Source organism: Cryptomeria japonica, chromosome 10 (genome assembly GCF_030272615.1).
Source record: "Cryptomeria japonica chromosome 10, Sugi_1.0, whole genome shotgun sequence".
Taxonomy (NCBI): Eukaryota; Viridiplantae; Streptophyta; class Pinopsida; order Cupressales; family Cupressaceae; genus Cryptomeria; species Cryptomeria japonica.
The window spans coordinates 832,415,554-832,442,294 of record NC_081414.1 but is presented as its reverse complement, the minus strand read 5'-3'; the positions used below and the strand labels follow the sequence as shown (position 1 = coordinate 832,442,294).

The window sequence follows — 26,741 nt, the reverse complement described above, 5'->3', positions numbered from 1 at the left end:
CTCTCTTAGATGCAAGCAATAGCCTTCCCCTATCCCTTTTAGGCACTTTTAACTCCCTTGGCCTCCCTTTAGTCAGCCCATCTCTTGCTCTCATCCCTGCTCCTCCTCTCATTAATCCATTTTACCTTCCATGTTATTCTGGTCTATCCGCCTATGTTCCCCCGATGAGGTCTCCCTCCTAGCAACTACCTGAGATTCCTCATCGGGTATCGGCTAAGCGGAAAATATCTTCTTTCGAATAGCCGATGTTATCCCGATGACCTCACCTTATTTCTTTTCTAGTCACTTCGTTCGGTGTAGGCTATCCCAATGAAAACTCATTGCTCCCCCGATGAGGTCTCCCTCTTAGAAACTACCTCAGCTTCTTCATCGGGTATTGGCATAGGTCTTCTTCTAAATAGACGATGTTATCTTGGTGACCTCACCTAGCTGTTTATCTAGTCCCCTTGTTCGGTGTAGGCTATCCCGAGGTATCTACATTTATACTTACCCTATTGGGTATCGAGGTAGCTTTTTCTTACGATGTTCGATATCCCGATGTTTCAAAACGCAACCCCGAGTCATGTAAACAGATCACTGAGGGAAATAGTTTGTCCAAAAGAGTGATGTTGTAGGAACCAATGGATATTCTATCGATGAAGTTATTTCAAGGAAGTGAGCTTATTGATGAGGCACAAAAGATGTTGACCAAAGATAGCTCCCTCATCAATCAGACTTTTCGAGAAAAGGAAGGTGTCGTAGAGGGGCAAAAGGTTTTGGCTGACGAGCACAATCCCATCAAAAAATGACAAGTCGAAGGGGGAAATTTATTTTCTCTTGTCGACATAATATATTTTTTCAGTGACCTGATTGATAAGACGGGTGCAAAACACGACGATAAAAGGCTTGCCGGCATAAGCAGGGTTTCAATGAGCCAATGGAAGTTTTCATCGACATAAACAAGTGAGGTTGAGCCTTTCAGTGAAAGGGTAGAGAGTGATGTAGCTACAAAGCTCCTTATCGATGATGGTAGTTTCATCGAAACTCAGGAGACATCGATGAAACATGACATGTCGAGGGAACTTAAAGTTAAACCACTGAAGTCCATCAGTCCATCGAAAATGAGGATGACCATAAAATTGATGAGCACCGATGGACGATTTGTAGTGCTGCTAGGTGAATGATTACCTTGTGCCACGAGGATCTACACAAATCTTAAAAACATTACTTCATCATAATTTCAAATAAATGCCTTTTGTAACTGTTGTGCAATGGGTAAAGATAATTGATAAAAATCGCCATGATTGCTTGACAATTTTACAAAAGAGGATACACTCCCAAGGACAAGTGGATTAACTCACCATGATGCCCCCCTGAAGATCCATAATTTGTTTGTTCTGGTGATATCCGATTTCCACCCCCTGATGGTACTATGCTATACAAATTCTTTCTTTGGTTCGATCTAGGATTAGTATAGCTGATTCAGAGTTCCATTTCAATGTGTTGCTCGATCCGGACTAACATATGTTGACAGGGTAATTCAAGATGTTTGCAGACTTTTTGAGTGTATGATGTTCTATTTTGTAGGGCAAGGATACCATGAGGGAAAGATAATATCTTTCAAGCCTCAACCTAGGATCTGTATCTGAGAAAATATAAAGCTTCCAGAACTTCCATAAATTCCACAAAATTTGTATAATTTTCACGTTTTTATTTCAGTGGCAATAATGCCAAGCAATTTAAGGTAGAAATACCATCATAAGATTATGTACTTTTCTAGGAAGTTAATCTTCCTTGGGCCAGACTACAGGTTTTCTTGCCTCGGTTCTTTCCTACCAGTGCCCACACTGAATTGAGATGTAATATACTTTAAATCAATAAAATTTTCGGCCCTTGGCCTATTACCTATCAAAAAAATAAAATAATAATAATATTTAATAGATGATTTAAAATATAAATATAATTAATAAGATTTAAAAGGACACTAACTAGATAAAATAAATAATAATAGAAAAAAATGATTCATAGTGATAATATATAAAGCTGGTAAAATGAAATGTTGAATGTAGATTTAGAAAATATAATAAAATATTAAAACAAATATAATATATCAAATCTAAGATTTAAATTAAATAATTTACAGCTATTCTGGTTCCAAAACTATATTGATTGTTATACATTGTTGATTTTGAAAAGAATGGTCACGATTTTTTAAGAGTTGTCAACAACATGCTGTACCAATTGAAGGTTTTAGAGCCAGAATAGACGCCTCCAATGCCATCTACACTGAAAATTTGCACTCAAAAAGTTTATAAAAAATAAATTTTTAATTATTTTTAAAAAAATTATTTTTAACTCTTATATGCGTAGTCTGGAGTTGTGTCAAAGTAGAAGATCTTTTTTCATCGACCCATTTTATCGGTTTGCTACTTTTTATCTTTGACCAGCGATAAATGCGGGCAAAGAATTAATATTTAGTGCCATTTATTTCACAGGTAAAGAATGCCGGAGAATCCCAGTGCGAATGCCGCAAAACAAAAAACTCTATAAACAAGATTCATTAATAATTCTAGTCATGATTTGACATTTCATTATTGAAATAAAATATAATATTTAAAAAAGAAAATTTTATTTTGTTCTTAAGGTAATCAATAGAAAGATAAATAAATAATATTTTTACAATTATTTAAAATAGAAAATTAAATATAATTATAAAAATTACATAAATATCTTATATTGACATAAACTAATAATTTGAATCTTATCCCAATACACAAAATCAAATCAAAACTTTATTCTCATTTTATTTTTAAATAATAGAACATTGTAATAATCTATACCTATTACAATATATTAAAAAAAATTATTAAATATTAAATATTCAATTAGGAAAGTGATCAGATTTATACGTCTATAAATGACAATATTTAAAGCTTTTCAAATGAAATGTTAGATGTAGATTTAAAAAATATAATAAAATATTAAAATAAATATGACATCTCAAATCTAAGATTTAAATTAAATAATTTGATGGAAAAAATAATGCCATCTACACTGAAAGTTTGCATAAAAAGGTTAATAAAAAAAAATTAAAATTTATTTTTGACTCTTATATGCGTAGTCGGGTCAAAGTAGAAGATCTTTTTTCATCTTTCTGTTTACTACTTTTTACCTTTGACCAGCGATAAATGCGGGCATATTGTGGGAAGAGTTAGAGTAACATCTATTTAAAAAATTGCTTTAAACCATGGTTAAAAAGGTAATAATAGTTTGTATTTCTTATTGACATATTACAGATTTTTATTGATTAGTTTTATTAAAAAGAGTTACCATTTACTGTCATTTATTTTACAGGTAAATAAAGCTATTTTGCTTCCAAAACAAATCTTTTGTATATTCTGATAGTGACTGATAGTGAAGTGTTAGTGAATCGCAATCGTTTATTGCAAAATGGTGGTGTAAAATGAGTGTTAGTCAATCTCATGCTGATTGGAACCTTTGAGTCTATATGACAGACTGTAAAAGTTATGGTACGCTTGTATTCAGCATTTTTTAGAGTATCTAGTGTTTCATTAATCATATTATTGGAATTTCTGCATAGTACCATTGATTGTTTTGCTGGAGTGTTGTTAGAACTTAGATGATGCAGGATTCTGAAGACCCTACTGATTAATTAAACTTGTTATATCCGATATAGGTCAGGATTTTATTTTCTAGTTTGGGCCTGATGTCAGGTTGGTTGTTCCCCACCCTAAGATTATTAAGGAGATATTATCCACTAAATTTGGCAACTATCCAAAGCCTCCCACTGATCCCCTTGCAAGACAACTGTTGGGAAAGGGACTTGTGGATTTGAAAGGTGAGAAATGGGCTCAGCACAGGAAAATCATCAATCCTGCTTTCCATATGAATCGCTTAAAGGTAAGGCACTGAATGTCTCTATTTATATCATAAAATAGGACCAAAATGATCCAATTTAGAGAGAAATCTATCAGGTTCTTACTGATAAATAAACCTAGATCTACTTTGCATATCAATTGTCTGAAAATTTCATTAGGGTTGATTGTTGGGCTGACACCTAATCAAGAAGGATAAAGCCCTCTTTTCAAGTATGCAGGAGTTGTGCACTGGACCTTTAACATTTGCAAAGAGCTAGACTGATTCCCCTGATTAGGTTTAATCTCCAGGTTATGTAGATCCCCAAGCATCCCATGACCAAATATTGCCCAGCAGAATATACCTCCTGTAGACACCTAAAAATGGTCAACGCTTGCGGAGTCATACTTTAACATTTGCGCATTGCCTCATTTTAGGTTTTTGCGTCGCATTAACATTTCTCCTATGATTCGTATTTGGTCTTTATCATTTGTGAACATTGAGTCATTCTTCTACATTCTTCATTCGTCTCACTCTCAAATTTGGTCTTGTCGACAACACTATCCAATCATGATTTTGATCGATTTTATCTTGTCGCATCAATGTGCGTGCTAATTTGTCATCGTTTTGGACATTGTCAATCCTAATTAGGGTTTTGTCCTCCTGTCAATCTTGTCAATTTGCGATCGATTTGTCATTGATCGTTGTCCTCTTATCAATCTTGTCGATTTGTCATCAATCTTTATCATTTTCAATCTTGTCGTTTTGCGATCGATTTGTCATCGGTCGTTGTCATGTTCGATCTTGTCATTTTGCGATCGATTTGTCATTGATCGTGGTCATTTTTCAATCTTGTCATTTTGCAATCTATTTTGTCATCGATTCTTGTCCTCTTGTCGATCTTGTCATTTTGCGATTGATTTGTCATCGATCGTTGTCTGTCTCAATTATGTCAATTTGGATCAATTTGTCATTGTTCCTTGTCAATTGGTGTATTTATCAATCAAATCATTTAATCAGAATCATGATCAACATCAATTATCTTCAATCAAGACCTAATTGTCATTCTCGCATTACTAATTTATCTTCTAGGGTTTTGTGATTTAATCATTTAACCTTGTGTGTCATTTCTTCCTCTAGGATTAAATAATTTATTTATTTATCCTAAGTCTTCTTGTCACAATTAAATGTTCATTTAATTGGCTAATTATTCCTCTTTTGTGAATTAATTAATAAATGACAAATTATTAATTAATTTACCTAATTTCTAATTTTCATCAATTTCCTAATTTCTATTTTCCTCTTTTTCTAATTTTTCTAATTTCTTAATTCTTAATTTCAATTTCCTCCTATTTCTCTCCTAAATTCATGGGAATGACATAGAAATTTGTCATAATTTGTCATAATTGACAATCAATCAATTCTTGACATAGAAATTTGTCATAAATTGTCATAAATTCTTGACATAGAATTTGTCATAAATTGTCATAAACCCTTGCATAGCAATTTGTCATAAACATGTAATAATTTTGCTATTCTTGATTTGAATTTCCATTTGAATCACTATCATGCTAATCTTGTCATTTCTCCAATTTATCTATAAATTGGATGATCTTCATCAATCAAGGCTAATAATTGATAATCAGACTATCGAATTTATGCTTCTAGTACTCTTGATCAATAATCAATGTCAATCTTGCTTTCAATTGTGTATGTGCACTTGTAGGTGAGATCCACAACCAAACCATTTGAAGAGGAAAGAAGAACAGTGGAGCCACATGAAGGGAACATCTGGTTTGCATAATCTTTTTACATGTTTTGTCTTTATGTCTCTATTGAGTGTGCTTAGGATAGATTGTTGCAATGAATGCTTTTGTGATTTGAGCTAATGATTAGTATGCTTTTATCTTGTTTGTGATGATTTCCTATTTCCTAAGCTACATTAATTGGTGAACCCGACGTGAACACTAACCTTCTAATCCCTTCTACTGCGTTTTTGAGTGCTTTCAAGTTGATTTGCAAGCCAAAAAACCCAAAAACAGGGTCATGCAGGGTTTTCTAGGGACTTCTGCGCCTGTGTGAAGCAACTTGCGCCTGTGTTGAGCATTCTGCGCTTGTGTCATGGGTTTTGCACCTATGTCATGAGTTCTGAGCCTGTGTAAAGTCCAGAACAGAGGTAAAAAAATGCAGTGTTTACTTGAAATTTGTTGTGTTTTTGCATTCTATTTTCTGTGCTTTGGATTTTGGTACTAATTATCTGTGCAGAATCTTGGCATACGCATGGCAAAGACAATAAATCAAACTACTAACACGCTTTGTGCAGATTCGAAAGTCAAAGAATAAGCGTATCAAACTTCTAACTTGGGTTTTTGCAGGTTGCCTTGGAGAAACAACCAAACTTTATGTTTGTAATTAATTTTTAGGCACCTAGTGATTTCTAAATAGGTTGGAATGAACATTTGTTTGCTTTGATTGTTGAGTATGACATTGGAGTAGGAGAGTATGCTCTCATCCTTCTTAGGGTGATTAGAAATCCAAATCTTCGATACCATGCTTGTGTTGTTGATTGTGTGTCACATTTAGAGGGCCTGCCTTCCCGACCACTTTGCTTTTGCAAGCAAGTGATAATCGTGAGAAGGGAACGACCCAAAGTGAGTACGGCTAGAATTCCTTGGAATTCTAACTCACTATAAAAAAATACCCGATGAGCGAAAGCTTTGAAGGAAGTGTTACGTGGGAATTGCAGTTACTTGGGAAGTGATGACCCTTGGACTCTTTCTCATATCAACATCTAAGTAGGGCCTCTTGGTCTAAATCGTGCTTGCGTGACTACATTTGTTTGGTATCTTGATGGGCTTAATGTCTCAATCACGCTTGCGTGACATCAAGGAGTAACGCTTAACAGAAATCCTTACTACATACCTTGTTTTTAGAGGCCAAAAACCCTTCTAGTTGCTTGAGAAGGACAAATTTGGATACTTGGAAGAGATACTAAGTTTGCCATGGGGAGATTTCCATGGGGACTGATGCTTGGCTGCCCTGAGAAGTGAGTGCCGTGGAGGGGAGCCCGTGGGGTCAAGCATCTATGTATTCTCCTTGAATCTCATAATGAGTCTACCTCTCAAGTACCTAATGTCTTTGCCTACCATAAGAAATGTGGAAATGAGCATGATTGTCTTGAGTCTAAGTTGTAATATCTTGTATTCTTTGCTTGTCAAAAGTTGAATTGCATCCCATTTCGAAAAAAAAAACAAAAACAAATTGATCTAACATAAGATTAAACACAAGAGACATTCATCCAATAAAAATTCAACAAGATTCAAAGATCATCTTCCTAAAACATGGTTATCCAACATTGTTCAAAAACTTGTCTCAACATCTATGTCACTTACATTTAGGTTCATCCTAGGTTGCATTTTGCAAAGTCATTTATCAAGTACCAAGGTTAGGTTTCACCTAAGTCATACTCCTTTTCATATCAATAAGGGTCATCCATTTGCATGTGTCCTCTTGTATAAGAGTAATATCATTTCATAATTAAACCTTAGGTTTCATCTTAGGTTGACATTGTCATACATTTGCACTTGCATATCCTAGGTCTCTTTATCAAGCTTAGGTCATTATCATATCATATTAAGGTCATTTGCATATTAATTGTCCCTTTGCATATAGTATCAAAACTAGGTTTTGTCATCCTTGAATAATCCAAATCTTTGATAAACCCTAAGTCATTGCTAGGAAGTCTAGACCTCATCAAACCCTTTGTCCTTTTGTCATCCATGTCATTTCGTCAAATCTAGCTTAGTATCCAAGCATATAGGGGAGACATTGTCATTTTGTCCTTTTGTCACTTAGTCCTTTTGTCCTTTGAGGTCTAGACATCATTCCAATTTCCTAAGGGTCCTCTCTTAGATTTGCATTCATTAAGTTTGTCAAAATCTCCAAAACAACCAAAAACATAGATTGCATTTTCATCTATTTAGTTTACATTTAGTTGCATATCATATATTGTCTTTGAAAAAATTCCAAAAAACATTACATTTTGCATAAGTGACATGCCTGTTGAGACAAGATCAAAATCTAAAAAGATGGGCGAACCAATGTATCAACCCATGGACAACATAGCAAATTCGCAGTTTCAAACTAGTCAAACAGTGCAAATCGAAGGTTCATCAAACACATCTCTACCACCATATGGAATGGTTCAACTTGGACCACCTCCATTATATGAACCAGTGTTTGTACCTATGAAACCAGGACATGGGAGTGTTCCACCTACTCCAAGAGGAAGTCCACCTTTCAATTGGAATCAACCAAACTTGCAACATGACATTCAAACTCAAACGTTATATGAAGAACAAACTCTTTTACAAGGATTTGGTTCAGATCAAGGCATCCAACAAGAAGCGAATCCAAATGTCCAATGAGATTCTTCATCCGATTCTGATGCTTCTGATGATGTTGACATGTTCCTTCAAGATCCAAAGATAACAAAAAAGATGGATAAGTTCTTGAACAAGGTCTTTAAGATGTTTCCACAAAAGTATCTTAACATGATGAGTAATGTGACCTCTTCAAGTGAACAAATCAATGTGCAAGAACAACAAGGCGCTGAGTTGTTAAGTTTCTCTCCGCATCCAAATGAAGAAAATGCACAACAAGCAACTCAACCTACCTTGATGAGCAAACGTGCTTCAAAGGCATTGACAGTGACTATTCCTCAAAAGTCACCATTTGAGACAATAAATAATCCATTATTTAATACAACACCTGTAACACAAGATCAAATGAAGAACACGCAAGTATTCACAACTGTCCCTCAACAAGAAGTGGTTCCTTACATGCATAAAGTTGGATCAAAATCTAAGATGCAGGAAAGCTTCACAACTGGAATGCCTAATATCACCAATGTCCAAGGTAATTCTATGATGCAACAAAGTTCTTATGTCCCATTGAGTTCAATATCTGTGCCAAACACTATTGCGACAAATCCTTCGATAATGGCGACACAAAGAGCTACGGATAGTGGTTTGCACCAACAACAATTATTGCAATAATTGAGTAATACACAAAAGGTGCAATCGAATGTGCAAACTAGCAATGTGCAACAACAACAATTTCGCATTCGCCAACAAATTGTAGCGCCTTCGGCACCATCACAAGTTAATGCAAACTTGCAACCATCACAATGGATTGGACAAACAACCCAACAAGTTAATGCAAGTGCCATACCCTATCCTAAGGAGAAGCAACGAAAACCACCTAAACAAAGTTTTTTACAAATGATGGGATATACACCGCGACAACAATTGGCACAAAGTCAACAAATTCTGATTCGTCAACATCAACAACATGTGCCTCAATATGTGCCAAGGCAAGCAAGCTATCCTACTTCACAACCGCAATTGGCGCCTGTGCAATATCCACAACATACTCAATTGCAATATCAGCCTAGGCTGCAAGAAGCACAACAACAAGGTCGGTATCAAGGCATAGCACAACCGCAACAACAAGAAATGTACCAAGAAGTTTATATGCCGGAGACACCAAAAATGACCATTTCAGAATACCAACAACCGATTGGAAACACGATGTATCGACAAAGAATACCCACTAGGATTAATGATGGACCTCTAAAATCTGATATAATTGCGCAACAACTTGAGCAGTTGCAACGAAAAGTTGACGCATTAGAAACTAAAGGAACAAAGAAGTTGTATACGGATCAAGATTTATGTCCTAATCCATTTGACAAGAGTGTATACATGCCTCCATTCCCTAAACATTTTGAAGCACCTAATTTTGAGAAATATAAAGGGAATGGCAATCCAAAAGATCACATTCGAGCATTTTTCACGGCATGTACTGAAGTAAGCTATGAGGAGACATATCTAATGCGATTATTTGCCCGAAGTCTCACGAGACAAGCCATGGATTGGTATTCACATCTGCCAGGAAATATAAAGACTTGGTCGGAATTGGCTCAAAAGTTTTTATCTCATTTTGCGTTCAACATCGACAGTGACGTGACTATGTCAGATTTGTACAATACCAAGCAAAAGCAAGGTGAACCATTAGTGACTTTTTTGCAACGATGGCGAAGCTTGTATAGTCGTTCTTCTCTCGATATACCTGAAGAACAACAAGTGAATTTGTTTATCCAAAATCTGGTCCCAGAAATGATGTATGAGTTAAAATTAAAAAGTCCCAGTACTATAGAGAAACTCATTAAGAAAGGAATGAGCATTAAAACGGCTTTGGTAGCTAAAGGAATTATCAAGCTCAATAAAGACAATGACAACACAAATTATTCAGGGGACAGAAACAGATATTGGTATAAGAACAAGAATGTCACTAATGGTGTTGTTGATGCAAGAGTGGTAAATGCAAATCAACCCCCATTCACGATCAAGAAATTGAGTGTTCCTAATATGTCGACTATGGAACAAAATCAAGCGCCAATGAGCAATGTTACTCAACAACCGCAAGGCCAACAACATGCTCAACAACAACATACTCAACAATATAATCAACAACAAGGCCAACAACAAAACCAACAACGCAAACCCTTCCGATCGCGGGATGGGCCTCCTCGACAATTTATGCCATTGGGAGAGCCTATTGAATCAGTAATGAGACAATTGATACAAGCGAAATTTATTAAGCTACCAGATATCAAGGCAGAACCAGCGGTAAAACCGCATTGGTGGAATGATAATGCGTACTGTGAATATCATCGATCCAAAGGACATAAAACTGCATCCTGTTTTCAATTAAAACATATGATCCAAGATTTATTAGAGCAAGGAGTAATTGAGGTAGATCCACCCCATCCAACCTCTAACACTGATCATACTATTTTCAAAACTCCTTTGCTTGATCATGACAAGGGTAAAGCGTCTTCTTCCAACTCCGCTCAAACGGCCAATTATGCAAATACCGGTTATAACAATGTCATTAATTGTTTTCGTGCGTCAAATGAGTATGTTTCCACCCTGAAAATAAAGGAACAAGATCCTTCTTGCACGGTCACCACTCGTCGATCCAAGATAGTCTTGAAAGGAGCTCCTGCAGCTCCTTCCAAACCAACTCCGGCAAGTCAATACAATCTTTTGGATCATCTAGGAAAAACACCTGCACAAATATCAATACTTGAGTTGTTGAAAATGTCTCCCATGCATCGTGCAGTCCTGGATAAAGCTTTGATTGAGTCCACTATCCTGACAGATATTGATGTTGACCAGTTTCAAGCCCGGATTGGACATCTAGCTATTTCCCAAAGTGTCGCATTTTCTGATAATGATATCTCACCTGATAAAATCCCTCATAATGATCCCTTGCACCTTGAAGTCTTCGTCCATAATTGCAAAATCCGACGAGTCTTGATAGATGGTGGAGCAGGTCTTAATATTTGTACCTTAAGAGTGGTCATTGGCCTTGGATATACAGAAAATGACATTGATGCTTCCAAAAGAATAACAATTAAAGCATATGATGATGCTGAGTGCCCATCCAAAGGGATAATTACATTGCCTATCAGAGTCGGTCCAGTGACAGAAAACACTTTCCTGCAAGTCCTAGACCTTGATCTCCCTTATAATATGATTCTTGGTCGTCCATGGATCCATGCAATGAAAGCAGTTCCATCCACCTATCATCAATGTCTAAAATATCCTTACAATGGAACTGAGATAACAATTCCGGGAGATCCTAATCCATTTCAATTTTGTGCTACCCTAAGGGATACTCCTCAGCAGCAAGTCCCTATCAATAGAGAAGCCAAATCAGATAGTTATGTGGATCCTAATGCATTGTTGGATGCTGTCAAAGGGAAATTGAAGATACAGGACCAAGGATGCGGAGAATATTCAATGGATCAAACATTCCTCATCGGGAATTTACCAATATCGCCAAAATCATATGGAAAACCGTATTTATTGCAAAAAGAACCTAAGGTCATTATTCAATATCAGCCTCCCACTACATTTACAAGATGGGGAGAACTTGACAAAGAAACTGTAAATGATGATGTCATAGATTGGCTTTACAAAGATCCAACTGAGACCCCACCTGTCAGGTTGCCAGTGGAACGCTATGGCAAAGGATTTACTATGCTGCAAAAGAAAGGATATGATGGCTGCAGTGGCTTAGGCCTGAATAACAATGGAAGGCTAGAACCTTTTATACCCAAGAGGCGACCTCCAACTTTAGGGTTAGGTTTTGTACCGTTACGAATTGGATCCACATCTACCAAAGTGCCCATGTGTCGAAAAGGGCATGATTCTGACGATGAAGTAACACCTAAGGATACCCGACCCGAAACGGATTCTAATGAATGGGAATGGAGTTCCTTTTCTTCTAGTTCCTATGCCCTCGACAATATCTTCATTGACCTTGATAATTTGCCTATGGAGGACAAACATGAAATAACTCCTCTTCCTAAAACATGTCCTCATGCTTGGATAGAATCATTCTGGGATCCAAGCTCCGAATCCGACACAAGCAGTTCGGATAGTGACACCACAGATGTTCACATTTTTACCATATCAGCCCTCTCTCCCCTTACAACCGATGATGACATGCCCCTCATTTATCCCCAGCTTATCCAATATGACCAACAAGAACCGCTTACATTGGACTATTTTCAAAACGACGAAGCAATTGCAGAATTCCTTGGACTCTGGGAAGGCATGCCACAAGGTGATCATAAGGTAGGATTTGCTATTGACCTAGATTCCACAGCATATTTTGGGGAGTCAACTCCCTCTTCCAATCATCAAAATGAAAAAAGAAAAGAAACGGTAAAAAATCAAAAGAATAGATCTTTGAGTGAAAACTGTAAGGCACTCTCTGATCATACAAAAGTAAAAATAAAAGACGTACCTGCGGGTGAAAACCTCTCTGAGTCGCCCAAAGGTGGAAGAGTGGACATACCCCTGTCAAGTCAGGACAAATCAGCATTGCTTGTGGAAATGACCAAGGAAATCAATTTGGGTACACCTGACAACCCTAAGGTCATTCTTTTTGCGGCTTCTTTATCACAACAGGAAAAGATAGATTTTGTCAATTTCTTTCTTGAGAAGAAGATCAGCTTTGCATGGTCCTATGCAGATATGCCTGGCCTCGATCCCGAATTAGTTCTTCATCATTTGCCATTGAAAGCAGATGCCAAACCGGTCAAACAAAAACTTAGAAAGATGCATCCTCAGGTGGCTCTTTTGGTCAAAGTGGAATTAAAAAAATTACTAGATGTGGGCTTCATTAGACCCATTGATTATGCAGACTGGATTTCAAATTTAGTACCAGTTAGCAAAGTAACTGGGGGCATCAGAATCTGTACAGATTTTAGGGATCTCAATAAAGCATGCCCTAAAGATGATTTTCCATTGCCAAACATAGACATCATAGTGGACATGACGGCTGGATATGAGATGATTTCATTGATGGATGGTTTCTCCGGCTATAACCAAATTCGCATTGCTCCTGAAGATCAGCATAAGACAGCATTCACCTGTGCTTGGGGTACCTACTGTTGGAATGTGATGCCCTTCGGTCTTAAAAATGCAAGCACAACATATCAAAGAGCAATGACAACAATTTTTCATGATTTCATGCATACTTTGATGGAGGACTATGTTGATGACTTGTTATGCAAATTTGTCACCAGAGATAGTCATCTAGCCATCCTGGGCCCAATCTTTGACCAAATGGAGACCTACAAACTCAAGCTCAATCCAAAGAAGTGTGTCTTTGGTGTTACAGTGGGCAAATTACTAGGATACATTGTTTCTCACCGAGGCATTGAGGTCGATCCTGCTAAAGTCAAAGCAATAATGGATATGCCTCCACCTTCAAACCTCCAGTAATTAAGAAGTCTGCAAGGAAAGCTCCAGTCAATTTGCCGCTTCATAGCTCAGTTGGCTGATAAATGCCATCCATTCCAACATCTATTGCACAAAGGTGTCGCTTTCAAATGGACTGAGCAGTGTCAATCAGCCTTTCAAGCTCTCAAGGAATATTTGTTGTCCCCGCCTATCCTAATGCCTCCTATAGAAGGAAAGCCATTTTTATTGTATATTTCTGCCACTGAAACGGCATTAGGAGTTCTATTGGCCCAACAAGATGAGAATGGCAAAGAGCGAGCTATTTACTATATCAGCCGGACATTGGTAGGCTATGAGTTAAATTATTCAACTATTGAAAGGGCATGCTTAGCAGTGGTATTTGCAACGCAGAAACTCCAACATTATATGCTGAGCCACCAAACATTGTTGGTCGCCAAAATTGATCCCTTAAAATATTTGCTCAGCCGAGCAGCTTTGACAGGTCGCCTAGCAAAATGGGTCATGATTCTCAGTGAATTTGATATTGAGTATATGGAGCGAAAGGCGATAAAAGGACAAGTTATAGCAGATCAACTTGCAGAGGCTCCTATTTCTGATGATCATCCCATGTTGACTGATTTTCCAGATGAATCAGTCTTTGCTCTCACATCCTCTAATGAATGGAAGTTATACTTTGATGGGTCCCACACTAAGTTCGGGTTCGGAGCCGGCATCTTATTTGTCACCCCTCAAGGTGATGCTATTCCAAAATCCTACAGAATAACTTTCCACTGTACCAATAACATTGGAGAGTATGAAGCACTGGTCACAGGGCTCCGAGTAGCAGTCCACTGGAATATCAAGCATTTGCATGTTTATGGAGATTCTCAATTAGTCATCCGACAAGTGAATGATGACTACAAAACAAAAGATGAAAAGCTTATTCCCTATAAGCACATGGTCGATTTCTTCAAGACCAAATTCACGGCTATTCATTTTAGTCAAGTTCCAAGAATGCACAATAAGTCGGCAGATGCAATGGCTACGATTGCCTCCATGTTAAACATACCAAACAATATGGACAAATGTGAATTTTTAGTTGAACAATTGCTGATTCCTTCTTTTGACATTCTGACCGCTGATGTGATGTGCGTTCTTGTTGGTCCCAACTCCCCATGGTACAATGACGTATATCAATATTTGAAATCCCAAACCTTACCACCCAACCTTTTCGCTAACCAACGCCGAGCCTTTATCCGACAGACAGCTAAATATGTCATCATCGCCGACACCCTTTACCGCCGTTCCTTTGACCATACCCTCCTCAAGTGTTTGGATTCTGACGAAGCACAAACGGCTTTACACGAGATTCACGATGGTATATGTGGGGGCCATTTCAATGGTCTAAGCTTAGCCAAGAAGTTGACTCGTGCAGGGTATTATTGGCCTACTCTAGAAAAAGATGTTCATGAATTTGTTAAGAAATGCTACAAATGCCAGATCCATGGAAATTACATTCATGCACCAACTCAAGAGCTTCATTTTGTCATATCTTCGTGGCCCTTTTCTCAATGGGGATTGGATCTTATTGGCAAGATTCACCCAACATCTGCAAATGGACACAAGTTCATCATTACAGCCACCGAGTATTTTACAAAATGGATCGAGGCTATCCCCATGACCTATATCACGGGTGTCCAAATTTCAAAATTCTTGCTGAATTATATCATATGCCGGTATGGGGTTCCTCTTTCCATAGTCACTGATAATGGTCGTCCCTTCAAGAATAAAGATGTTAAAGAGCTTTGTGAAAAATTTCATATTCAGCACCATTTCTCCAGTCCATACTATCCACAGGGGAATGGTCAAGCTGAAGCATCAAATAAGACCATTATCAAGATCCTGAAGAAGGTTGTCAATGATGCTGGTCGAGATTGGCATGTACAGTTGAATCCAGCACTATGGGCCTATCGCACACCTACTGGCGCAACACCTTATTCCTTGGTGTATGGTGCGGAAGCTATTTTACCTTTGGAGGTGGAGATTCCTTCCTTGCGAGTCTCCTTGCAACATCTGATTGATGATGAGACACACAGAGTCTCTCGGTTGCATCTGCTTGAGATGTTAGATGAAAAGCGTCAAACAGCTTTGACACATTTACAAGCATATCAAAACCATCTCCGTCGCTCTTATAATAAAAAGGTCAAAGGGCCACACTTCGAAGTGGGAGACTTGGTTTTAAAGGAAAACCCTAAGAATGCACATTCTACTGACATCATCAAAGGTAAATTTGAACCTAATTGGGTTGGGCCTTTCATAGTAACTGCAGCATATGGCTCGGGGGCATATCAGCTTGCTACCCCAGAAGGCGAACCTTTGTCTGATCCTATCAATAGCATGCATCTTCGCAAGTACTGGGCATAATTTTCTATCAACACTTCTTCAAATATGATCCTGAAAAAATACAAAAAAATTGCAAAAAAGCAAAAAATACAAAAAAACTGAAAAAATCAAAAAGCAAAAAAAAAAAAAAAAAAATGATTCGCCCTCTAGTGAAAACCTGGTAAACATGCGCTTGGGTCAAGTACCTTGGTGAAAACCTGGCAAACAGGCGCCATGTGTAAAATGAGATCGTTGCTCCGTCATCTGTCATGACCTCTAAGCTATGCTTTCTCTAAGCCGGTTTATCATGTCTATCTTAGTCTTAACCCAATGTTCTATTCCAGGCCTGTTATTGGTCAACATCATTGTCTTGCATACCCCGGTTTCTTGTACATATGTTTTGGTCCCGGTCTCTGTATGTCTTTCAGATGCGCATTGGGTGTGTTCCCCTTGTCATGATCGATCATTGGAGCTTTAAAACATTTAAAAATGTCCTGAAAAAATCTTCCAAAAACATTTAAAAATGTCCTGAAAAAATCTTCCAAAAACATTTAAAAATGTCCTGAAAAAATCTTCCAAAAACATTGAAAAATGTCCTGAAAAATCTCATAAAAAAATTGAAAAATGTCCTGAAATAATTTTTAAAAAAATTGAAAAACGTCCTAAAGTAATCCAAAAAAAAAAGTCAAATAAAGTCCTGAAATTTTTTTTAAAAACATTTCAAAAACATTAAAATCCAAAAACAAGCATTTTTGCAATAAATAATCCCTCTGTGCATAGACAACTCACTGAGTATACATCCAACAACTTGCAATCACACGCTGTGCTTTAATGAAATCACTCTTAAACAGATGAACTTTTTCACTCAAACCAGACATTCAAACTGATCACAATTGTCATATCAATCAAACGTTACCATCAATATCATTTGTCCTTGTCTCTACTATCATGGGTCTTATACAGGGTGTGGTATACTCGAAACCAGACTGTGTCCTGTCTTAGACGGGGTACCGCATTCCCTGAAACCAGACAGCATGATCGTCCTATCAACGCTTTCAACTTTTGACAATGAAGATCAAGATGTTTGTTTGATTTGTTGGAATTTGTGCATCTTATCTTTTTATTGATTTATCTTTGGCTTCGATCATGTTCCTATGTTGCTCGATGATGTCACTGAGTGATTTAGAGTGACCGGGATGGATCCTGATCCTTTTCTTTTTTTGATTGTGATTGTTGTTTGTCTGTGATGTGTCTGTCTTTTGCAAAAAAGGGTTGCATTTCAGCTCTGGCCTTCCATGCCATGATGCTACGCATCCATTTTGCTACATAAAAATAAAGGTTCTCACCTACAAAGTGCATTACTGAAAGCAAGTTTTTCTTCAATTGTCCTCTGTCTCATGTTCTTCTTACTAACACTTCTTCCATCCGGTCGGATAGTCAGTTCGGTCTAGTGCTCCGATATCCAAACATACATACTGCATCCTACATCCATTTGGTTAGTACATTTGCATTATATCAAGCATCATATCAAGCCTTTTATCCATTTCATATTATAAATGCATCAAAAACACAAAAAAATACATCCATATATGTTCCACAATGGTACATAAACAATGCATAAGTCATCCATACATGCAGAATAACATAAGTCATAACATATTGCATCCCATCATATCGATGCATATCATATCATATATCCACATAATATCGGAGTACAAAATTGGACTGTCTGTCCTAAGTATGGCCCGCGGGCTGACTACAAAATGTCAAAATACATCATGTCCACTATCTATCCTAAGGAGCACGTGCCTCTGTCACTGGGTGCTCCCTCTGTCCTCCTCATCCCTGCCATGTCTCGCAGATGATGTTCCTCCTGGTCCTGGCTGTGGTGGTCTCATCGCTCCACTCACCCCCATGCTGCTCAATGACCTCCGAGAGCGGGCCCTGCTCTCCGTCCTCGATCGTGCCCGATATGAAGGTGCTCTCTGCTCTGGTGGAACTGCACTCTCATATAGTGTCCTCCAATGGCGTATCTCCTCTCCGGTCTCTACCAGCATCTATCCTAGCTCCCATACACTGGCATCCCGAATCGACCCAATATACTCAGTGACTCTCTGTCCTTCTTGTTGTGCCTGAGCTACTGCTGTGTCTCGAGCCGCTATGAGTCTGGCTATCTCCGCTTTGAACTGTTCATGCTCTCTCTCTAAAGTCGCAATGTGATCCTGCTAACTCGCCATGATAGCCCTGCACATCTCCATCTCCTCTGTCCTAGCTATCTCCGGCTCTATGGGTATGTCCTGTAATGCCTCCTACTCCCCATCCTACTCCCATCCACATCTTCGTCCTCATCATCCCCACCATCCTCATCTCCATCCCCATCATCCTCATCCCTGCTGTCATCCTCCTCGTTCTCATCATCTCCCTCCTCCTCTCCAGTGAGTGGGAAGTCCTCCTGTCGCCTAGGTACTGGAATGTCCAGATCTGTCAATGGCACTGGCCGTCATCGTGCAAACCATCTCTCATACTCATCTGTCGTCCTGATGTCCTCCACATCTGATCCCCACTCCCACGGTCTCTGCTGTAGCTGTGAGAAGTCAGCATATGCTGTCTGTGGCTGAATCATACTCCCCCACTGACTCGTCTCTCTGTGCGATCGGGCAAAGTGTGCAGTCCTCCTAGGTACATCCTGCCTCTCTCCAAACTGTCGTCTAACTCTCTCTGGTAGGTACATCTCAATCACTCTTTAGCGATTCACTGGTCGCCCAATCAAGTACCTCTCCTGTCTACAATACGGTAGCTCATCACTGTCATCTAACCATCCCGGGAAATCACGATATGGCCTCCATATGAACTCTCTCAGTCGACCTAGCTCATGTCGCCAATACAATATGTATCCAAAAGGACCCTGTCTCAGTGCTCCCCCATAGCAGTACACATATGGTCGATGTGGTACTACCTGTCTCTCTGTCATCGGTCGACATATAGCTATGTGCTCAAATGCCCATACCTGTAGCAATGTGACTCCACAGCTCAAAGTCTAAACTCCCTAATATGCTATCTGATGCAGCTGAAAATACAGCATAGCCAGTACACATGGTCCCCATGCATACACTGTCCCCTCTGTCGCCATCCGCTCTAGCACTCTTCCCCATCCAATAGGGAATCCATGTCCTCGCCTGTCCCCTGCTAGTAGGCATGCTATCACCACAGCTATCACCACATATCGTCGATCATACTCTGATGCCATCGTCTCCCAGCCAATCTCCCTCTCGACAATATCCAGATCATATGTGTCCCACTCAAACAATCTGCACAATGCGTCTCTCCCTATCACTAGGTCATACTCTATCATCTCTCCATGTATCGGAATGCGGAGGATACGCCATACATCCTCCAGTGTCACCGTCGCCTCTCCAGTCGCCAGATGGAATGAGGAGGTCTTCGAATGCCATCGCTCGGCCAATGCGGTAAGCAGTCCTATGTTTGCCCTAATCTCAGGCATGAATGTGACATAGTATATCCCCAGTCCTGCTAAAGTATCTCTCTATGTGCTCCTAAGTCTATGTCGTAGCATGAAGCAATCTGGTCAGTTCTCCCGCGTGATCAACGGATACTGTCGACTCTGCATCACAATTGGGGCACATTTTTGTCAGTTTTAGGGTTTGCTCCTACGGGTTGCATTTCCTCATTTTCATGTTCAAATCAAGGTGTTTTTCATCTAATCTGACCTATCCTACCCTTCTCCCTCCGTTCCGGATCATTTGCATGTCATTTTGACTAAAATTAGGGTTTTCCATGCACTCTTGCACCTGTGTCAGGAAACCTGAGCCTGTGTCAGGAAACCTGCGCTTGTGTCTCCCTACACAAGCACAGAAGACCTCACACAAGTGCAGGATTCGCCCTACACAAGCGCAGAAGTCAGTTTCTGCACTCCCTGTGGGCCCCGCAATGTCCCGCAAGCAATCAAAAGTCATGAAATTGAAAACATGGGTATTTGAGATCCATACCACTGCTCCTGCGTCGTCCGATCGTCTGAATGTGTGTACACGTTCCCCGAGGTGATCTGCCATTGGAATGTTCACCATCTCTCTGCAAGTGTCCTTGTCCAGATCAACAAATTCTCCTCTTTGTCTAGTGCAAATGAGCAATTTTCACCCTCTTGGTCTCATTTATAGCTCTTTGTCATTGCATAGATGGACGTGCCTCCTCTCCATCTTATGCTGGTCACGGTCTTTTGTACCTTAAATTTCTTGTCCTTCCTGCATCCGATCTCCGATTGTCCGTCCGTTCGATCCTATCATTTTTATCGATCAATTGGCCTCTTTTCTGCATGTTTCCGGCCAATTCCTCGAGGGGGCATGCATATGTCATTGTTATTGTCTGGGGCATTTTCATATGTCATTGTCAGCGTTCGGGGCATTTTCATTATTGTTCTTTGAAACAACACTTAAAATCGCATTGTCTCAAAGAGGGGCAAAATCTAGACACCTAAAAATGGTCAAAGCTTGCGGAGTCATACTTTAACATTTGCGCATTGCCTCATTTTAGGTTTTTGCGTCGCATTAACATTTCTCCTATGATTCGTATTTGGTCTTTATCATTTGCGAACATTGAGTCATTCTTCTACATTCTTCATTCGTCTCGCTTTCAAATTTGGTCTTGTCGACAACACTATCCAATCATGATTTTGATCGATTTTATCTTGTCGCATCAATATGCGTGCTAATTTGTCATCATTTTGGACATTGTCAATCCTAATTAGGGTTTTGTCCTCCTGTCAATCTTGTCAATTTGCGATCGATTTGTCATTGATCGTTGTCCTCTTATCAATCTTGTCGATTTGTCATCAATCTTTATCATTTTCAATCTTGTCGTTTTGCGATCGATTTGTCATCGGTCGTTGTCATGTTCGATCTTGTCATTTTGCAATCGATTTGTCATTGATCGTGGTCATTTTTCAATCTTGTCGTTTTGCAATCTATTTTGTCATCGATTCTTGTCCTCTTGTCGATCTTGTCATTTTGCGATTGATTTGTCATCGATCGTTGTCTGTCTCAATTATGTCAATTTGGATCAATTTGTCATTGTTCCTTGTCAATTGGCATATTTATCAATCAAATCATTTAATCAGAATCATGATCGACATCAATTATCTTCAATCAAGACCTAATTGTCATTCTCGCATTACTAATTTATCTTCTAGGGTTTTGTGATTTAATCATTTAACCTTGTGTGTCATTTCTTCCTCTAGGATTAAATAATTTATTTATTTATCCTAAGTCTTCTTGTCACAATTAAATGTTCATTTAATTGGCTAATTATTCCTCTTTTGTGAATTAATTAATAAATAACAAATTATTAATTAATTTACCTAATTTCTAATTTTCATCAATTTCTTAATTTCTATTTTCCTCTTTTTCTAATTTTTCTAATTTCTTAATTCTTAATTTCAATTTCCTCCTATTTCTCTCCTAAACTCATGGGAATGACATAGAAATTTGTCATAATTTGTCATAATTGACAATCAATCAATTCTTGACATAGAAATTTGTCATAAATTGTCATAAATTCTTGACATAGAATTTGTCATAAATTGTCATAAACCCTTGCATAACAATTTGTCATAAACATGTATAATTTTGCTATTCTTGATTTGAATTTCCATTTGAATCACTATCATGCTAATCTTGTCATTTCTCCAATTTATCTATAAATTGGATGATCTTCATCAATCAAGGCTAATAATTGATAATCAGACTATTGAATTTATGCTTCTAGTACTCTTGATCAATAATCAATGTCAATCTTGCTTTCAGTTGTGTATGTGCACTTGTAGGTGAGATCCACAACCAAACCATTTGAAGAGGAAAGAAGAACAATGGAGCCGCATGAAGGGAACATCTGGTTTGCATAATCTTTTTACATGTTTTGTCTTTATGTCTCTATTGAGTGTGCTTAAGATAGATTGTTGCAATGAATGCTTTTGTGATTTGAGCTAATGATTAGTATGTTTTTATCTTGTTTGTGATGATTTCCTATTTCCTAAGCTGCACCTCCATTGCAAAATTTTGCATTTGGGCATCATAACAAGAATTGTTGAATGTTTGAACCCTGATTCTCTTCCCAGCTGATTTTAAGAAGCTTCTAGTCTTCAATTTTGTAGCCCGGTCTTAAAGATGTCCAGTGCAGTGTCATATTACTTAAGGCCGAATATCTTAAATAAAATAAAATTTTAATCCAGTTTGTTCGTCTCTGATGAAGAATTAATCCAGTGATGCTTCCAGGATGCCCCCACACCCCTGTTTTGGTATACCTCTAATGAAGGGTTAATGTCAGTGCAAGACCCTGGTCATATCTTAGCAGAGGGAAGATTATGTCTGGTGTTTTTCAGCAGTCAAAAAGAGATACATGGGAGACCGAGTAACTACTTAAATTTTTTTAACAATAGTGACCATGTAGATATATGATTTCTACAGTCAACATGGTTTCAGGAATCAACTGTTAAAAACCCACACAGTTCATTCCTGAAGCTATGTACGTCAATCCTAATCTTGAAAAAAAAATCAAAGTAGACAAATCAATGTTGTGATTTAATTTACTTACTACTGGATAGGAGACCTTGCTCTCTTGAATTGAGATGCCTTGGCTGGTGCTTTTTGAATACCAATACTCTGTTCAGACACATGACTGAAAAAAAAAAGAAAACCTATCTTTTAGAATCTATTCATATTATTTTGCAAATACTTCTCTATTTTGATATTTATATTCAGAATTTCATTAAAAGATATCTATATTCAGATAATCCGAAACTTATATACTTCAGTTATACTATTTCTGTAATTGCAGGGGATGATTCCAACTATTGTGAGAAGCGGTGCCAATATGTTGGATGGATGGAGTAAATTGATATTGTCAGGTGCATCGGAAATTGATGTGCAAAAAGAGTTCAACGACCTCACAGCAGATGTCATTTCCCGCACAGCATTTGGAAGCAGTTTAACAGAGGGAAAGCATATCTTTGAAATGCAGAACAAACAGATGATTCTTGTAGTTGACTCATTTCACAGTGTTTATATTCCAGGTTTCAGGTGACAAACTTTACTTTTCTGAGAGTACAATTGTCAACTTTAAATTGTGTCTTTCTTTTTTAAATGAGAGGTTTTCCAAAATTTGTCTCACGGTTGAGAGTTCCACTGATTTTTCAAATATATCATACTATCTCAAATGCCTTTGTCTCTAAAGACTTATTTGCATTTAATAGTGTTCTTGGGTAATTTAAGAGCATTTTTTCAGATCTATAACTTCCTTTGATTTCTTAAATTGATACATAATGTCTGAGAGTAACTCTTTTCATCAGGTTTCTTCCTACTGCGAAGAATAGGCAACGTTGGAATGTGGAGAAAGAAATAAGAAGATCCTTCAGACAAATTATAGATGGCAGGGAAAGGACTGCTATAACAGAAAAATCAGGTAGATATGGTGCCGATCTACTAGGTTTTATGATGTCTGAGAGCAAGGAGCAGGGGAGAGTCAATGTAAAAAGTAATGGAAGCCTGAGTACAGAGGAAATCATTGATGAATTGAAGACTTTCTACTTTGCTGGTCATGAAAGCACATCAGTACTGTTGCAATGGAGTATAATATTGTTGGGCATACATCAAGATTGGCAAGAGCGAGGTCGCAGAGAAGTGATGGAAGTATGTGCAAAAAACAATTACCCAGATGCAGACAGCTTAAGTCGCCTCAAAACTGTAAGGGAAACCACAAAGCATTTTGAAATTAGTAAAATAATAAATTAGGGTAAGGGCCATTTGCTGGCTTTAAAAAAATCAGGACTGAGATTTGGATTCAATTGCAGTATTTTGAATGTCTCATAAAATATTGTATGAATGTTTTGTAGGTGGGAATGATCATAAATGAGGTCTTAAGACTTTATCCACCTGCAGCGCATATATTGCGAATGGCACATGAGCCAATGAAACTTGGAAGGCTCTCAATTCCAGCAGGCACTCAACTTGAGATTCCCATCCTAGCAATTCACCATGATCCTGCTTTGTGGGCAGACGATGCCAATGATTTCAACCCAGGGCGATTTAATGAAGGAATTGCAAAGGCTGCAAAGCATCCAATGGCATTCATGCCCTTTAGTGCAGGTCCAACTATATGTGTGGGTCAGAATTTTGCCTTGTTGGAAGCAAAATTAGTTTTGGCTATGATTCTGCAAAAATTTTCTTTTGTGACTTCACCATCTTATACTCATGCTCCTTCGCTTTTACCTAATCTGAAACCTGAATATGGAGCTCAGCTTATCTTCCGCATGGAATAATATCTGAGAATAGTACTGCCTAGAAATTCCTCTATATTGAAATTTTAACTAGCACTATATATTTTCTGTTGTATAAATCTACAATCAAATACTGTAGATGTTGAATATGTTGAAGATTAAGATATATATTTTGTAATAAAGCTATTATAAATCATTTGATATTAGAGCTATGGAAAAAAAAGTAGAGTAAATGTATGAAATTATCTGAATAGTTGAGTGCATTCTAATTGTTGTAATAGCAGTTGTTGATTTCCTACCCAAACTTGTTGCTTTAATGTCCAATTTTTTTGACATTGCACCAATAGTTGTGACTTTAATACTCATAATTGTTAGAAGTACGATTGCCATTGCACCAAAAGATCGATCTGTTGATGCCCGATACAACTACTAGACTTATAAAATCCACAGGGGGTAGTTAAGCCATGTCACAAACTCGAGCCTTGTGTTACACAACACAAGGAGACCAAGGGCGCACACCTTGCAACAATAATTGAATGAAAATGTACCCTTAATTGTAAAAAACAACCAATCATGTGATACCACATCAGCTCCATAATTATGGGGGCACTTATGCACAACTATTGTCTCACCTTTTTGGGGGCTGTTTTGGACACCTTGGCAAAAAGCATGTTGATACGACATTATGTTTGATGATGTGGCCTTGAAACCTTAGTTATGTTGGAATGTGAAGTCCAAATTGGGTTCTCATCTAGCAGTGGTTGAGTCATCTTGGATTCTCATCTAGATGTGGTTGAGTTAGGAGACTTACTATATTAACTATAAATAAAAAGTCTTGTTAGGAGACTTACTATATCTAGTAATTTTGACATGTATTTTACATGTAGTTGTGCGAGCCATACTTACTATATTTAGTAAATTGTTTTTAGTTAGGACTCTACAACTTGGTTGGTTTATGTTGCTCGAAGTCATGTTTTGATGTACAATTTTGAAGATTGTTGTAACTCTATAAAACTCTTGAAAATCAATACGAAAGATATATGCTTGTGGTTTATTATTGGTATATTTTTACTAGATTTTTCCATGTAAAAGTTGTGTTATGTGCTATTGTTCTTCTCTGCAATTTTTTGCAATTGTTAATTTTCTTACAAGTTATAAGAAGGGGACTTGCTAAGTAAGTTGCTGTAAAAAATTGGGAGTGATTTGAAATTTACACGTAAGATTTCGAGAAGCGTGAAGTTAGGGTGCTCAACTTCAGGATCCTCTCCCCTAATGTTGTCAAATCTTGTGTCAAGATGTAAAGACGTAAACAACCATAAATATTTTTTCTTGAATAATAAATAGGAATAAATGTACATCAATGTTTGATTACAATTTTCATCTCATAAAGAGGAATAATAAAATAATAAGACCACAAGGTCATTTACATTAACAAATGTGTACAATGATACTATATAAATAAAATGTCTTCAGTCGCCACAAACTCCTCTCCATCTACAAACTATGAGACGAGAATGTAGTCCAGGAACTTTTTCACCCAACCATGAAGCGCAAGCTTCCTTGATGTTCTTCATGTAACAAACAGCTCCCAAAATTGTGCGAGGTACATAACACTTTGAAAGTGACAAGTGGGATGCAATCCTAGTGCAACATGATGTCTAACGTTTCACATATGTAAATGAAAGTCCTAACATCATAATATGGCAAAGAGTAACAAAAAACAATTATCATCATCTATCAAACGATCAATAACAGCTTTGGCCAAAGCATTTTAAGCTAACTATTGACATATGACTCTAAATTGAGATCTACCCTTCTCTATTTTAGCCATATTGGACACTCACCCATTAAACATACATAATTCCACTACATGAAATATGAAGATAAGATGAAGATAAACATGTTTCCTAGGAAGGTATGTGGTTGGAAATTTAAAACTTATCTCACAGGAAATTCAAGCAACGTGGATTCTCAAACGATTTCTTAAATTTGTATGTATTTCAATTAATTTTAATTCTAATATAGTCACGACTTCATTAATCATCTAGGAGAGAAGTTAAGTTATATTTTCAACATGACTAGACTATTATAGAGAGTGACACATAAGTAACAATTATCTCTTGTCAAGTTAACCATTAAGGAAAGACTAATTTGTATAGAATCAAGTATCAAAAGTACCTCTTATATTATACTTTTTAAAAGTCCAAAATAACACATATAAGTACTTTGGTAAAGAAGAAATCTAATACAAGACAATCTTTTAAAATATTGATTCATTCCCAATTTCACTTGATACAGTTATTTGAAAGACCCTTAAAATGTAACCTAACAATACCCATTCTATTTTATTTACCTTTACTACAAAGAATTTAACAAATTTACATAAATGAACCAAT

General features: G+C 37.6%; 1 protein-coding gene across 2 annotated transcripts; it reads left to right on the top strand.

Annotated features, from left to right (window-relative positions):
• Positions 1–3,493: 3,493 nt before the first annotated feature.
• Positions 3,494–24,546, top strand: LOC131076916 (cytochrome P450 CYP72A616-like). 2 transcript variants are annotated; one of them, XM_058014267.2, is made up of 4 exons: positions 3,494–3,900; positions 22,908–23,149; positions 23,419–23,812; positions 23,962–24,546. In XM_058014267.2, exons 1-4 carry the CDS (start codon positions 3,886–3,888, stop codon positions 24,385–24,387), a joined length of 1,077 nt encoding a protein of 358 aa, XP_057870250.2. In that variant the 5' UTR covers positions 3,494–3,885; the 3' UTR covers positions 24,388–24,546. The 2 variants fall into 2 exon arrangements, with proteins under 2 accessions (XP_057870250.2, XP_059069036.1); XM_059213053.1 differs by lacking the exon at positions 3,494–3,900 and adding an exon at positions 22,247–22,481.
• The last annotated feature ends 2,195 nt before the right edge of the window (positions 24,547–26,741 follow it).

Bases quoted from the DNA above. Each gene is read 5' to 3' on its own strand.
- LOC131076916 (XM_058014267.2), top strand. The intron at 23,150-23,418 runs GTGACAAACTTT...TCTTTTCATCAG, and splicing joins GTTTATATTCCAGGTTTCAG to GTTTCTTCCTACTGCGAAGA. The intron at 23,813-23,961 runs GTAAGGGAAACC...AATGTTTTGTAG, and splicing joins GCTTAAGTCGCCTCAAAACT to GTGGGAATGATCATAAATGA.